This window comes from Strongylocentrotus purpuratus, unplaced genomic scaffold (assembly GCF_000002235.5).
Source record: "Strongylocentrotus purpuratus isolate Spur 01 unplaced genomic scaffold, Spur_5.0 spur5_scaffold_18, whole genome shotgun sequence".
Taxonomy (NCBI): domain Eukaryota; kingdom Metazoa; phylum Echinodermata; class Echinoidea; order Camarodonta; family Strongylocentrotidae; genus Strongylocentrotus; species Strongylocentrotus purpuratus.
Genome location: NW_022145603.1, coordinates 1,291,746 through 1,308,064, shown reverse-complemented (window position 1 = coordinate 1,308,064; position 16,319 = coordinate 1,291,746). Strand labels below are relative to the sequence as shown.

General features: G+C 36.0%; 1 protein-coding gene across 1 annotated transcript in view; it reads left to right on the top strand.

Annotated features, from left to right (window-relative positions):
• LOC105440818 (protein eyes shut homolog) overlaps nucleotides 1–16,319 on the top strand; it is an 82,483-nt gene that overhangs the window by 16,331 nt on the left and 49,833 nt on the right. Inside the window, exons 15-23 of the mRNA XM_030989022.1 lie at nucleotides 1,144–1,239; nucleotides 1,772–1,900; nucleotides 4,504–4,632; nucleotides 5,425–5,537; nucleotides 6,001–6,220; nucleotides 7,544–7,666; nucleotides 10,682–10,801; nucleotides 14,088–14,201; nucleotides 15,101–15,214. Coding sequence (XP_030844882.1) covers nucleotides 1,144–1,239; nucleotides 1,772–1,900; nucleotides 4,504–4,632; nucleotides 5,425–5,537; nucleotides 6,001–6,220; nucleotides 7,544–7,666; nucleotides 10,682–10,801; nucleotides 14,088–14,201; nucleotides 15,101–15,214 — 1,158 coding nt within the window. The remainder of the gene's footprint in view (nucleotides 1–1,143; nucleotides 1,240–1,771; nucleotides 1,901–4,503; nucleotides 4,633–5,424; nucleotides 5,538–6,000; nucleotides 6,221–7,543; nucleotides 7,667–10,681; nucleotides 10,802–14,087; nucleotides 14,202–15,100; nucleotides 15,215–16,319) is intronic.

The window sequence follows — 16,319 nt, the reverse complement described above, 5'->3', positions numbered from 1 at the left end:
TATTTGAGTAAATATTTCAACTTCCGGTTGATATAGTGCTTGACATCAATTACTTAATCCTTAATTAGACAAAGAAATATATACCTGTATCCCATAACATTGGTATTTTGAAAGCTTCCACTTCATACTAAACCAGGAAATGTAAAACTCTTTTTTTTTCTCATTTAATACCCCACTGTCTCCCTTAACCAGTATTTTGGACCATGTAAAGAGAGAAACAAACATAAAAATAATTCCTGACAAACAATCTCTGAAAAGTAAATAATTATAAGAGAAACAAGGCTGATGGTAAGGGTGTGGGCCCGTGTGTGTGTGTATGCGTGCGTGTATATGATATTTACCTGTTGTCTTAGGATTTTTTGGAACAGTCGCTCTCATAAAAACAAGTTTCTTAAATTTAAAAAAGTTGTCTTCCGGACAAAGGTTTATAATAACATGTTTAAAGGGAAAGTTTACCCTGATATTAAGTTGGTTTTAATATAAGCAGAACAATGAAAGATATTCGTAAGTGAAAGTTTGAGCCAATAACCGGCAACTCTGTGACGTATCTTGCAAGGTCCCCTCCCATTCGCCATATGCTAAACAACTTCAATAAATTATATTTCCCTGAAGTAAATTTTTGATCATACATTCAGCCTAAATGTAATTCTGATTTTAATAAAAACTAACTTAATTTCAAGGTGGACTTCCCAACTCCATTTGTCAGAGGGAAGTAAGCATACGACCTAATTGATAATTCATCATTTCTTGTAACATTAACCGTAATCCTAATCTTTACCCAAATCTTAACTGTAAACCTACCCCTAACTTATCAATAGTCAAAACATTTTTGAACCACAACTTGAATACAAATCAACATAAACATATCATGGATTAACATTTACTGAATATATCATAAAGAAATTTCTCCATTGATTGACTGATTAAATGATTGGTTCATTTTTTTAAATTATAAGTGTGTTTACTTTATGGAATATGTGAGAGAGAGAGAGGATAACCCATTAAAGGTGATAATTGGTTCATTTCCAATAACCATTAGTATTGCATATGTTAGGAGAAATTTTAATGGAGCTTTAACATGAAAGTTTTTCTTCATGACATTTTTATATTTCAATACCAAAATTTTGTTTCATCTTATCACAGAGATAAGTGAATGTGATGAGGCCCTGATGGATTCCACTGCATCTGTCAACTGCACATGCGAGCCTGGTTTTCAACTTGAAAATGGAACGTGTTCAGGTATGTTAGACAGGCCGTACCAGGATTTCAAGGGGAGCAAAATGAGGTCAAGGATTATTTTATAAATGGGGGTGGAGGTCCATAACAGATATGTGTCACGTTTTACCAGCCCTTCTAAACCTGGGTGAGGGCAGACAAAAAAAAATATATTTTGACTATGGTAGTTATAATTGTTATAAATGGCCATTTAAACAAGGAAGAGTGATGATTATAATCTGTAATCTTGTACTGACATGCAAACGAAACAAATTTCCAATCATTGGACAATAAAATTTGAATTGAATTGAATTGAGAGGCGGAGAGAGAGAGAGAGAGAGAGGGAGAGAGAATTTTAACAATGTGATAGAGCATTACAAATAAAAAGATTCTCCTTACAATATCCTTGAATTTAACAAATGATAAGTTCTCATTAAACCCAGTTCTATGACAACGACTTGTTAATATCAGATCTGCTTTCAACTGTTATGCCATTTTTATTTATAATTTTGACTTCAATTCTGTTATTTGACAAAGATTTCTTGTTACTCATCAGATTTTGATGAATGTGCATCTGATGTGGACCTATGCCCGCGTGATATATCAACCTGTTTCAACCTGCCTGGAGACTACAACTGCACCTGTCATTCAGGATACGACAATTCATCCCCTAAAGAGTGTCAAGGTATGAACTAGTAGCATCTCAGTGGGGGAGGGGGGGGGGTTCAGTTCCCCCTACAAAAATGCTTCAAGGCCCCTATTCTTGAATACTTTTGAATCTAAGCGATGCAATCAAAGCAAGATCCTCAAGACCCCAAGCCCCCAACCTCTAATAATATGTATATTTACAATTCAATTTAATTGTAATTTAATACCACAAAAAAACATACATACATAGCACTATAATTGTTAATAGATTACACAAAATAGAATACATGTCGGCCTGTCTACATTGGTACAACAATATAAAAGTTGCTTAGCAGGTAGCGTGACCCTAATAAGTGGCCGGCCTAAAGATTATAATTAAAAGATAATTATCAGTACCAAGGATATGACAAAATACAACAACACAGGTTCAAAATATATATAACACAGTGCCTGGCATTTAATATTCCAGATAAATGGGAAGCGAATTCCAAATGATAGGTGCTTGGTACATAAAAGATTTTTGAGAAAAATGAATACACATATGTATAATTATAATAGCCGTGCCTGGTATTAACTTAATTAAAAACTCAGATTTTAAGTAATAAATAAGCCCAAGACAAAACATTTTTATTTATCACACCGCTTGTAAGTGAGCGTTTTAGTGAGGGAGAGACAATAGAGTAGAAGGTGAAAGAGAGAGTGAGACTGTGAGAATGAGATGGAGAGTCACAGAGAGAAAGAGAGGGAAGGATAAGGTGGGGGAGAAAATGTAGGTCACACATTATGGTATGTGATCAGGTAGCAGAATGACACAAGAGGTTCACAGATTGTAACATTGCCAGATATGTGTGAGCATGGTGGAATATGTCAGAGCGTGAAAATAAAAAAGGAAAAAACAGAAAAGATAAAAAAAAGGGAATAGTCATTGAATTTTCCATACAGGTTATAGGTTCATTTTAAAATAATTGATAGCTACCTTAATCCCTTAAACAAACTTTTCCTTTCATGTTAAAGCTGATATTCTAAGCAAATAAATGTCCCTTTATTTGGTACTTACGGCAAGCATATGTTATTTATAAGTTTTTCAATTACATAGTATATCACTAACAAATTCTGGCTACTCGAAATCCTTAATTGAAATGTCGGAAATATCCGCCTCTCTTTGCATAGAAAATCAGTCGCAGCGCTGGTATACTATATATATATATATATGACATCACGTCCGGAAAAAGAGTATATTCACGTACCCGGATGTTCCATAGAAAGCATGTGCAGAGACTCAGAGAGATACGATTTTCTGCTTTATTTTGTTTCAAAGGCTGAAAAGTCTAATAAATCATAATTCTATGTACAATTCTTTACCTTCCCTTAATATTTCATAGTATTAATATCAATTCCCCTTTTAAAAATTATTACATATACATGCCAACGATGTGCTATATTAGTCGATATTTTCACCATGTAATTTTTGTTTTGGTGTTGATTGTTGAAATCGGCCCAGGCACGGAGTGAACTGTAGCGCTGTCTGGTAAGTGGACTGATGCACAGTTCATTACCATACAGCGATATCCCGATGGTTTCTCCTTCCCTTTTCCCATGTCTTTCGCCTTCCTTGGCCCTGAAAATCCTTCATCTTCTTCCATGCTGTGCATTGTGCGATCTACCAATTATGACACCCTTAGTTACTGAGGAGCAGGTCTTTGTTAGTTGTTTTTCTTAGATGGTAACGTCGCTTTCATTCTCTTGCAATTGATGATAAACATAACTAGCGCACGTACGTTCCATCACAAGCAAGCCGCTCCCAGAGCAGCGGCCTGGTCTTGCCTCCCGATTCTGCTCGCTTCACGAACGTTCGTGCAAGAGCCGCATCACTCGCGGATCGGACTATCGTTCGATCATTAGACGTTGTCAAAATATTATAGAGGAAGCGCGCTTGCATGATCTCGTTCAAGTTTGATATTTACAACATAAAATGTTTAACTGGTACTGTATCCTTTTTTGAGGCAGTCACACACATCTATGATAAGTACTATCATAGTTCTAGGCCTATTCGTTTGACAAAACTGCTCCTGTACCTTATCTGGTGACAAGATAATGCATCCGCCTATTCATACGTGCATGATTTACCTTATTTCCCAAGCAGTAAACTCGTCTGAAATCTCTATAAAAGGTGAATATGAGGATATAAAAAGAAATCAGCGACTGGAAAATGATGCTTCGTTATTCTTCATTCATCGGTCAAATGAAAACAGAAAATCCATCAAATATACCGGTACTCATTAACAACAACAAATCTAAGCTCTGACAGGATAGCATTACGTAGAGATATTATTGCCATTCACTCTCACTGAGCCCATGAGTCCTGTTCGTGACGTCACGGATAGAGGCCCGACTCTACATGCACTTCCGGGTTTCAGACTTAGATAGTTTGGTAGAGTTTACTCGCATAAATTCACCATTCTAAACTTGTTTTTGTCAGTTGGACACCATTTAGTGTTATTCTGGAGGTTAAAAGCTTTCTATTGATGTAATTATCTTAATATTTGCGATTGTCTAATATCAACTTTAATGCTTCCTGTAACATGTCATCTCTCTCGTTCAATATACAACCTTGTTCTCCCTTTGTGCCCTTTTAAACAGATATCGATGAATGTGAATCGCGCACGGATGACTGCGAGTCCAGCCTACATCGTGTTTGCAGGAACACACCCGGTAACTTCTCGTGCGTGTGCAGTGAGAACACAGCAGAAATCAATGGAACCTGCCAAAGTATGAATCTATTTAGTTTGTTTTCTCAATGACCGGCTGGTACGAAATTACTGTGAAATATGTTTCGTATTTGGCAACATTTTGTATGCCCTGTATTCGGACTGAAAATTTTGATTCCCAATTTAGAGGGCAGATCCAAAGTTTAAAAAATTAAAACTCCCGTATAAGGCAACATAATTCGATGGGAACTGTCAAAGTATGAATCCCTTTTGTATTTGTTTTCCTCTCAGTTAAATCAAGCAATTTAAAATATTTGGGCTTATTCTCAAACTTAAATGTACTTTGTTAACCTTTTTTGTTTCATAGATACTTATCAGTATTTTGTTACTATTATAATTTATTTGTTATATTATATATTGTAATAGTGTATGGTTTATACTTGTTATTTTTTTTTTGGATGTTTGAGTGGAAAAAAGATTCAAATCAAATCAAATATATTTTCTAATCCAATTCAAAATAACCTGTCAATCACTTGTTGATTTAGCAACATATCTATGCCATGTTCTCCTAATGAAGACTTTAAGAGAAATTCAACTATAGGGCGGATCTGCATAGGGAGGGGGGAGGGTCGAAACTTTTGTTCATGTGCTTCGCTCGCCAGCAAGATGTGGAAACTTGAAAGATGATTTTCGAGGAAGAACTGTCTCCACCCCCTTAGATGAAAATGTATACAAACGACCTTTATTTTAAAGAAAGTAGTCTGATTAAAGATTAGATCATTATCCTACTAATTTAGCATAAGATTCCAATAACAATGTATTTCTTGTGTTTTTTAATTCTGTAATGGAATAGACGCGCTGTCGTTATCACTCAACGTTCGTCTTACATTCATCAGTGGATTAAGCGTTGAATCTTATCCTTCTGTGGTCGAATCGCAAGAGAACCAGCGTCAGTTGGCCCAAGATGTAAGTTAATTTGGAGAAGTTCCAGAGAAATACAAATTAATCCGTCAATAAAGGTTCACTTATGAATCAAGAATTGTTTGTTTTTTAAACGTGAAAGTTAGTTGTTCACTACCTTTTTCTAAATCCGATAAATAACAATCATATAGAGTCAACTAAGATATGATTTTTTTTCTTAAACTGAATACACTTTAACTTAATAATACATTGATAGGATAACAGGCTATTCTGTGCAAATAAAGTTTCGCAAAACAAAAACAAGATTCAACTAACGTGTGAATAAAATCTTCTTTTTTTTAAAGAGATTTTGAAGACGTTCATCTTTGGAAACAAACAAAATTATTGTAAAAAGCATTTTTTGGGCTCATGTCAAACTTATCCAAAACTTTAGTCTTGTCAGAGCAAAATTCCCATTAAAGTTTAAATAATGAATTCATGAAATTGTGATTTATAAATCTTTTTGAAGGTATTGCGTTACCTCAATACATCACCGGAATTGGGTAACGACACGTTGCAGGTTGTGTCTGTGCATAACTACACCTTGACCGGAACTTACGTTCTATTGTCCTTCCGGGTCGATGTAAAACCTGATGCATCTTTGGATGATACCTGCCTAGAGCGGATTTTCATGGAATTGCTTCCTGGGTCACGACTTATTGCCCCAGATCATCGAGTCATGCAGGAGGGTAAGACGATACACTTATCTTAAACCTTAATAGCGCGGGGGGACTTTTTCTTTGACATCTCGCTCACATTTTAAGTCCCTTTTTGCAAAAGTCGGGGGTATGGTTGCAGAGATATAGTACATATTCCTGACCAACGTCGCCAAAAAATGGCGGTTTCCATTGATCTTGTGTGTACAATGTATGGGTTTTACAAGAAGTGTTGTCCAAAAAATGCATTTTCTTTTTTCCTCAGATAACATCCCTTTTGACCATCATCAACTATTCTAGATAACAAAACAATAAAAAGCTAAAGATTTGAAAACGAAGAAATACATGAAAATTCAGAAACAATCAGAGAAAAAGAAAAATTATCAATCTAAAGAAAATGTTAGTGGACAAATAATTTCACATTTTTGATATTTTTTAATTGTTCTAAATTTACAAAAATTAAGTACAAAAGATTTCTGCCCTGACGTAATCAAAATAAGAAAATTCAGAATATTAGCATAATTAATGACAATTATAAATATGGAATTACAATACATGTCATTAATTTGACTAAGTTATCTCTTAGAATTTATGACAAGCTACAAACATGCCAAATTTAATTGCATTTTCTGCATAAATAGGGGGGGGGCGGACTGGAAAAAATGAGAATTCCTTGAAAAAAATTGCATATTTGTATCATTAATTAGACAAAAATTAAGAATAACAATAGATATCATAAATGTGACTACCAGTATACAGTCTTGTAAAATACATGATGGGACACAGACACGCCAAGTTTGGTCAAAATCTGTCGATAAATCTGTCGATAAAAACAAAAAAAAATTCTTTTTTTTTAAATGTAATAAAAAAAAAATTAATGAAAAAAAATAATGAAAAAAATAAAAAAAAGTGACCCTCGGTAATGGTGTAATGTGTGTAATTGGTGACATACAGTCCTCAAGAGGGCGACATGCATTGATCAAAAATATATTCATTACACAGCTGGTAAAAAATAACCGGCAAGGAAAAAATTGATATCACGTGACAAGCTCTGGACCAATCTCATCTCGGTATCTGTCTAAGCTATCTAATATATACATTTACAACACTCTGAAAATGGAAATTTAAGAAAAATGTGTCCCTTCAAGTTGAAGATTCGCCCTTCATACTCTTTTTCTTGAAACAATTAAAAATTTATTAATGAAAACCAGAAAAAAAATTTGTTCAGCTTTTCAATGATCATGTTTAATTATATAACTCATTGACGGAACCCCATGCAATGACATGACGGTCTATTGGTTAATAATTATCTAATGCATGTGGAATATTTTAAATGTCCCCCTTTTTCTTTTGTAGATATCGACGAATGTGATCTATCTTCAGATGTTTGCCTTAACGGAAACTGTACAAACACTGATGGAAGCTACTACTGCACTTGTAATGAGGGTTTCGAAGGAACAGGAAATGATTCTTGCTCAGGTAATTACTATTATACCATTAGTATAGTAGTAGTAGTAGTAGTAGTATTAATAACAGTAGTTGCAGTCGTAGTATTGGTAGTCGTTGCTGTTGTTGTAAGTTATAATAGTAGTAGTAGTAGTAGTAGTAGTAGTAGTAGTAGTAGAAGTAGTCAGGGGCGTCAATGCATTTTATATTTAGGAGGCACTGAAATATGATTGTCTAAGTAGAGCATACAGAGTGAAGCAAGCAGAGCGTTAAACTCACTTCGCTCGCTCGCAAATAAATATTCAGCCCAACTGCAAAAGAATCATGCTTAGTATCTTGGACCATGTAAAGAGAGAAACAAACATTGAAATCATCCCTGATAATGTAATTACAATGTAGGGTAGGGTATATACCAATGTCTAAAAAATATATATTTTCGCTTTGAGATTTCCCTTAGTAGGTGCCCCCCTTTTCCAGAAAATGCCCTTTTTGGTGCGCTTCCCTCCCCCACTTTGAAATACGCTCCGCCGCATCTGCCTCGACCTCATGCCGTTTAACGCTCTGCTTGCTTCGCTCTTGGGTTCTCAGACCTTAAAACGCATAGATTTTATTCCAGTTGTCAAACCAGTGTTGTTTCAGTGATACATAATTATACCCTACTTTACCTTGACGTTTTTTTGATAGCCAGGCTTGCTAGCCTTTTACAATAGGCCTTTATTGAAATAATATTATTCTTATCAGGTGAATGAAATAATTTGTATTGAGGCACTTCACAAAAACTTATGCATTAAATTTGGTTACAGTACGAAAATGGTCCATTGTACGGCGATACAACTCTTCCGTCGAGTTTAGGGAACAAACGCTATTATGGCTGAGAACGGTCGTGAAAATCAACAAGACGGAGAAAATTCTGGTTAGCACATGCGCATATTGATTATTTTGCTCGGTTACCCTCGTATTTGCCTTCCGTCGTGTTTGCGGAAGCGCTGTATATACAGGTTACAAATGCAGACGGGAGCATAGTACAGGACAATCTCAGTTGAGTGAATTCTCCCATCTTTGCCTTCCGTCGCGTTGCTAAGGCGCCCTAGAATACACAGAATACTGATACTAGTGGTACTTCATTGGGAGCAGCGTAATCTGCGCTCGCCCATACTTTACCCTTGGCCACGTTCATTGTTCCGTTTACGTAACTTAGCTGTAGGTGGGCCTAAGACATAACTCTTTTCGTATATTCTATATACATGTAGGTCTAAAATACGTTGAAATATGTCTGTGTCATTTTTTTTTTTGTATATACCTTGTCAATACTAACAAACTAAAATTGTCAACATTTGCCAATAATCACAAGCTATTTATTGTGTTTCCCTTATCATCTTCCGCTCTAGAATCCTATCTTTTTTTCTTTTTTTGAGTGTCCTTTTCATATCTTTTACTTGTCTCCCTCTTCAAGATTTCTTTTGTTTTTGTAGGGTATTTATGCTATTTATTTTTTGTATGAATAAAAGAGAAAGTTTTATTCTCTCTCTTATAATATTGTTCACCTTCTTCTAGATAACCCTTTTGTGCTAAAGTATAATGTCCGATGTATATTATTTCTGTCAATAACGTATCATTTTACTTCCATGCAACATAGATTTACATTAAAATTCAAAACTTTTACCTTCTATAATTTTTGTACAGTAATATTCTTCTCATGTTGACATTATCAGCCGCTCGTTCTCTTTTTTCGTTCCCTATAATAAATATAAGGTAAAATGTGTACATCATCAGGGATATGTTATAATAATTTATCTCAAGGAGGGAATGATGTCGGCACATAACCAAATGGCGGAATAGAAAACAACATGAAAGATGAAGATGGAAAACGACATTGGCAGAAAGACAGAGAGAGAGAGACAGACAGACATACATACAGATAGACAGAGGGAGAGAGAGAGAGAAATAATATTTTCTCATGTCATTTTTTTGTCTGTGACATTTTACTAAATCTCATGTTTATTGTTCCTATATCTTTCCATGATTCAGATAGGGTCATATTTGGTTCTGCGTTATAATTATGATCAGCTATTTTTGTTTAGGAGTATGTCAAAACGCGATCTCATTACAAATCTCGGAACAGAAAACACTATGAGAGATGAAGATGGAAAACGACATTGAGCAAACAAGATTACCGGGGGGTAATGTCCAAGATTGTACATCATGCGCATACACAAACACCAAGGAAAGGGTATTGTCGTTGGAGGTGGAACGTGCGTATCTCATTTAGGGTATCAAAAACATGAACATTTTTTAAGAAGAAAAATTGTTTAAATCGCACATCGCGTACGTTAAAGGGTACATTATTCATAAATCATGCTCACAAGATGTCGAGAATGAAATGAGCCCTATTTGAATGTTAAACCAGCATGCCGATAACACTGTTCAATTATTTGTTTGGAAAAATGCCATAATCGCGTGCAGAAAATTGCGGAAATCGAAATAGTAGTTCAGGGTATAGAAATTTTCTGAAATTAATGATAAATGACATAATTGTTTAGGGTAGGAAAACCTCCCAGAAATACTTGCTCAGGGTGTGATTTGGGGCTTCGATAAAATATTTGAAAGTCTGTGTATGTGCATGATGTGCACACTGTTGCAAAACGTGATGCACACTTGATAGTTTGTCAAAGTGAGGCAAGGAATCTCACGATATGACCATTATCAGCTGCCGGGAATGAGGGGAACAAAATCAAACACTCAACCACTGTTGTGATTAATACGGTATACAAAATGCAAGGCTTCTGAAATGTGGGGGACATACCCTATTGTGTCCCTCTGCCTCCCCCCCCCCCCCTGATTGACGCTTATAGTAGTAGTAGTAGTACAATAAACATATATACAATATCAAAGGAAAAAGCTGGGTCGCTCATATAATGCCATGCCAAGCCCGTCACGGCTGGTTTTCAATAGGATCCTGTTAATAAAAGAAATTACGAAGGTAAACATGATAATAATCAGAAGTTATATTAAATAATCTTTTTTCCTGTATTTCTTATTTTCTTTTAGATATCAATGAATGTCTCGGAGCTCACAATTGCAATCAGACATGCCTCAACTCAGCTGGAAACTTCTCGTGTTCTTGTCGTCCTGGGTTTGAGCTTCATGATGATGGGTTCACATGCAATGGTAAGTTTCTTTTACTTTTTTTTATTCAGAAAGCAAGAAATAAGTGAGGACAACAAAACAAGACAATGCAGAAGTTTCAGCAAATGCTATGTGAGCTATTAAATCTGAAATAAAAACCAATCAAAATAATTGCCAAGCTTTTCTTTTTAAGGCAATATTATACTCGGTCTTCTGCTTCATCATTTGATTGTTCCTGTTACAAACCATGATTAAAGCTATTCGCGTTGATAAAATCATGATTAAAGCTATTCGCGTTGATAAAATCATTTATCATGTTCCTGGCAATTAAATGCGAAAAGAAATTGTGAAACTTCTACACCCTTTTCAGTCTGTACCAACTAAAATATGTTGCGTGTAATGTAAACAAAGGAGGATGACTTTGAAATACTTTGCCCGAAGTTAAAATCAGTAGTCTGCGCATCTAGTGGACCCTTTCTACCATGTCTGCCAAGGCGATTTATGTGTTAGAGAATATTTCTTCCCACATTCATATGATACAAATGTGATAAAAAATATACAAGTTGTATGTAATCTTCCTAAACCCTCTCTATACTATGCTATCACAAAAAAAAGAAGACTTTATTTCAATTGACAGACTGCCAAGTAAAATTCAAAGATGGGAGGGTGTTCAATATTTGTGTGCAGTTCTGAGAGAAACTACACTCTTGATTTTGAGTTGACACATGGAAAATGGGAGTGTTCATCTAAAGGCTGGCTCACACTATGACGAATAGGAGGGTACCACAAGCTACGTTAAGCTGCGAATTGCAATTTTCAATTTCCTGCCAATCATCGTGTGTTGCCTTCAATTGTCGCTGACGAATCCGCTAGCGACCGCAGACCGCCGGAATTACCAGTCGCGTCCGTCTGCAAATATATCAAGTTAAAAATTTTGTGGCAGCAAAAAAATTGTTGTGATTCCATTCAGATTTCGTTGGAGACCTCAACCCTCATTTCCTTAACCCTATTTAGCCCGGGCTATTTTGAAACTGCATATAATAACCAATGTTTTATCTCTTTATTTGAAAAATGAGATTTCCATATGGTTTGTACACAAATCACAAAAATGAGCGATTTTCGGGCTGACATGCAAAGACAAAAGGACACGTGACTTTGTAATGGTAGGTCCGATTTTCGAAAAATTTCTTTCAAAAGATGCGCAAGACTCGAAAGAAAAAAGTCACAAAATGTCAGTGCAAGATTTGTTTACGTTAACAAATTATCGCGAAAAATGTCGAGGGGGGGCTAGATAGGGTTAAAGTGGAAATTCAAAGAAACTCAAAAATATGTCAACTAATGTATCCCTTGAAACTGGTAAGCTAACAGATGGCCGTCGTACAAGTTTTAGGTCAACTACATATCGGGTGATTTATAAAATTACAAATACAACCACCTCCATAGCAGCTGGGATATATGAGAGATTCGCCAGAAACATAACAATGTTTTAATGACGTCACAATGTGGACCAATACTGCCCAAGCAGACGACATCCCGTAAAGAGTGAACATAATTGCAAAGCTATTATTTGTCAAATTATAATGAGTTTAGTGTATATAAATGTGATGGCATTTCAAACCATTCAAAAGGGGATATAAAACCGATTCTGATAACTAAAATATTTTGATTGTAAATACACAGGATAGGGGTTAATTAACAATCAAAGAAAACCAGACTTTCAAGTTGAAAAAACCCTTTGTTCCCTCTTGAAACGCCGAACAACAGAAGCTGAATATACAATGGGGACTTATTTTGTTTACAAGCGACAGATTCCTTTATTTTTGTATCGCTGCATTTGTCATCAAAATAAAACCTTGCGCGGGTTTAGAGTGACGCAATAGATTATACATTTAGCCTGACGGTAGTGAAGTAAGAGAAAGAACTCAAGAGAAGATGAAAAAACAGGCACTGAAAATGTGTGAGATGTCATGGGACATCGTCTGCTTGTGCAAATCATGTCTATAATGTTATCCCACACATCTCAGCAGCGTTCGGAGAGCTCTTCAGGTTGCTATGCCGGAGCTGTATTTAAGCGTTTTGTTAATTTATAATAATCTTTACTTCGAATGTTTCCAAGCATTTTATTTTGATAACCTTGTCGGATCAAAGTTTCAACTTTGCAGTAATGAAAATAAAGTTAGTTTTTAAAATCAATGAATATCTACTTTAACGTTTCTATGCTGTGCGATTCCATCTTTAGTCATTTTGGGGTCGTCACAATTTTGTTGGTAGTCGTTGTTAACGACGGCAAGTGACGTCACATCTCGAACCCTGAAGTCACATTGCGGCAAGTAACGAAAGTGTAACGACCTTGGCGTGACGATGGATTGCAATTTTCGGCCGAAGGGTGACGACTGTTGATGGCGGGTCGTTTCCAAGTACCTGCAACACTGCAACGGTGGTCTGCGATGAGTTATGATTTTGCAACGAAAGTCCACGATTTTTAAATTGTAGTGCGACTCTCCACGTTTTGTTACGTTAGTTAATTTCAATAGACTGTCTGGCACGATGCAATTTTGAAGTTCATTTAAAAAGAAACTGTCAAAGCTGTTTCATCATCATGGAGGACGGAGCTAGGGTCAGGCTACAATATGCCTCGCCGCAACCTAGCGTCAACCGCCGTTCCTTTGCCACCAGCTAATCCGCTGCCAGCCGTCTGACCTCGTTCCTTGTTGCCGAGTTTCGTCGAGACATCGTCACTCGCCTCCTTGACAACGTTTGACTTTGGTCGCTAGATTCCCTTCCCTGCCGCAGCCATTCGTCCCTTGCCTTCGTGTTGTCGCTGAAGGTCGTTTCTACCCGTTCTTGGTTTTCCCCTTTTGCCGTCGCTTTGCCGCCTAAATTTTGTGATTTTCATATCCGTCGCCTTTTGCGGGGTCTTTGCCGCTACTATGTGAGCCAGCATTTTAAGAGCAGAGTTGATATTGTAATTCCTTCAATAAATGACTTTATTTCACACATTGATACCATGACACGGACATTTCTGCGTCCATTTTACCCCTAAATGAAACAGCATTCACTTTACTTACCCTCTTTTATAGCAGAGACACATCAAGGTTGTCAGACAATAAGATTTTTTTCGTAAAATAATTTCTTTCCAAGGCCTCAATGTTGAAATGATTCAAATATTAATAGAGATATTTGGTTATTTACTTCATTTTATTTATATATTGATAGCTTTTCAAATGAAGTAATTCATACCCCAAGTGTCATTGATTTGCATTATACCAGTTTTTACTTGATTTCCATGTATCCACCTGTATCTGTCTTTTTAACTCAATTTACTCAGATATCGACGATTGTTCTACCACACCTTGTATGAATGGAGGGACTTGTGTTGATGGAGTAAACACCTTTACTTGTTCCTGTGTTGATGGCTATAACGGGAGTATGTGTGAAACAGGTATTAAAGCTGTTATGTCAAATCGGATTACTTACCTACATACATACACGTTTTCTATGTAGAGCAATTGATCGTTGCTTATAGAGAAAAAAAAAGGTAAATTAATGAACAAGCAATTTAAAAGAAAAAACATTTAATCATTAGAGAGAAAATTTGTATACAGTTTTTCTTAATTCAATGTCAGCAGAAGTGCAAGCACAGACACAAGACAGAGCGTGTTTCATATTTTGGTGCAGTTAAGAGGGAATTTACACTCCTCTTGATTTTGAGTAGACACATGGGAAATGGGAGCGCATGGTCATTTAACCCTCAATGGCTCCGGGGGGGGGGGGGACTAAATTAATCTTGCGCTGAAAATTCATGACTTTTTCTTTTACATCTGGTGCACATTTTAGGAAGGTCGTTTCTACCCGTTCTTGGTTTTCCCCTTTTGCCGTCGCTTTGCCGCCTAAATTTTGTGATTTTCATATCCGTCGCCTTGTGCGGGGTCTTTGCCGCTACTATGTGAGCCAGCATTTTAAGAGCAGAGTTGATATTGTAATTCCTTCAATAAATGACTTTATTTCACACATTGATACCATGACACGGACATTTCTGCGTCCATTTTACCCCTAAATGAAACAGCATTCACTTTACTTACCCTCTTTTATAGCCGAGACACATCAAGGTTGTCAGACAATCAGATTTTTTTCGTAAAATAATTTCTTTCCAAGGCCTCAATGTTGAAATGATTCAAACATTAATAGAGATATTTGGTTATTTACTTCATTTTATTTATATATTGATAGCTTTTCAAATGAAGTAATTCATACCCCAAGTGTCATTGATTTGCATATACCAGTTTTTACTTGATTTCCCTGTATCCACCTGTATCTGTCTTTTTAACTCAATTTACTCAGATATCGACGATTGTTCTACCACACCTTGTATGAATGGAGGGACTTGTGCTGATGGAGTAAACACCTTTACTTGTTCCTGTGTTGATGGCTATAACGGGAGTATGTGTGAAACAGGTATTAAAGCTGTTATGTCAAATCGGATTACTTACCTACATACATACATACACGTTTTCTATGTAGAGCAATTGATCCTTGCTTATAGAGAAAAAAAAGGTAAAATTAATGAACAAGCAAGTAAAAAGAAAAAACATTTAATCATTAGAGAGAAAATTTGTATACAGTTTTTCTTAATTCAATGTCAACAGAAGTGCAAGCACAGACACAAGACAGAGCGTGTTTCATATTTTGGTGCAATTAAAGGGACCGTATCGGCAGTTTCCATGTCATATGGAAACGTTGTATCATCCGCTCAATCTGACTTGTGTGCATAGAACAAATAAGCATTTTGCCATGAAAAAGTGAAGTTTTCTAAAATGTGCGTTTCTTTCCAGCATTGGGGCGCCCGGAATTCACTCGGGTAACATTTCATAAAGTATAATATAAAAAGACCGTATGCAAATTTTCTGTACTTTTGTCGGAAAAAATACATTTATCCAGCACAATGTCGTCTCTTTTTGCGTTGGAGAAGAGCAAATAGCGAGTTTCAATCACACTTTGGCCGCTCTCGCAAGCTCTCACTCGTTTCACTGTGGTCAAGCGACTTTGGGGCAAGCGGTTAATGAAAACACTAATCGTTAGCTTTCTCCTGGTATTAAACTTGTTTTGATTGATTGTATAATTTTGTCGGAATAAAGGAAACAAAAAAGCTCGACAATTAACTTATCAGCGTCTGAATTGACCTTTTGACCTTAAATTTCCTGATGTAAGCGCACTAATGACGTCATCTTCGCTAAATCGGTGTCTTTTTATCGTAAAATGCGACACTTTCACAATGTTTATACATCTTTTTTAATTATTAGTAAGATTTAACATATTTTTCTGATATCACTGAAGTTTATGGTTTTATTTAATGAGTAATTTTAAAATAAGATCCATTTTACTGTTTTAATTTACTGAACGTACCATTAAAGTCGCATGGTAGAAAGATGCATTTTCCAACCGCGCCAAATTTAATTTACGTTCCGACATTCTGTTAAATGGGTTCGTGTTGTTAATAATCCAATGCTTTCTGCTCCACCAAACGTCCACATACGGAGTCGTTTATCAACTAAATTATTCA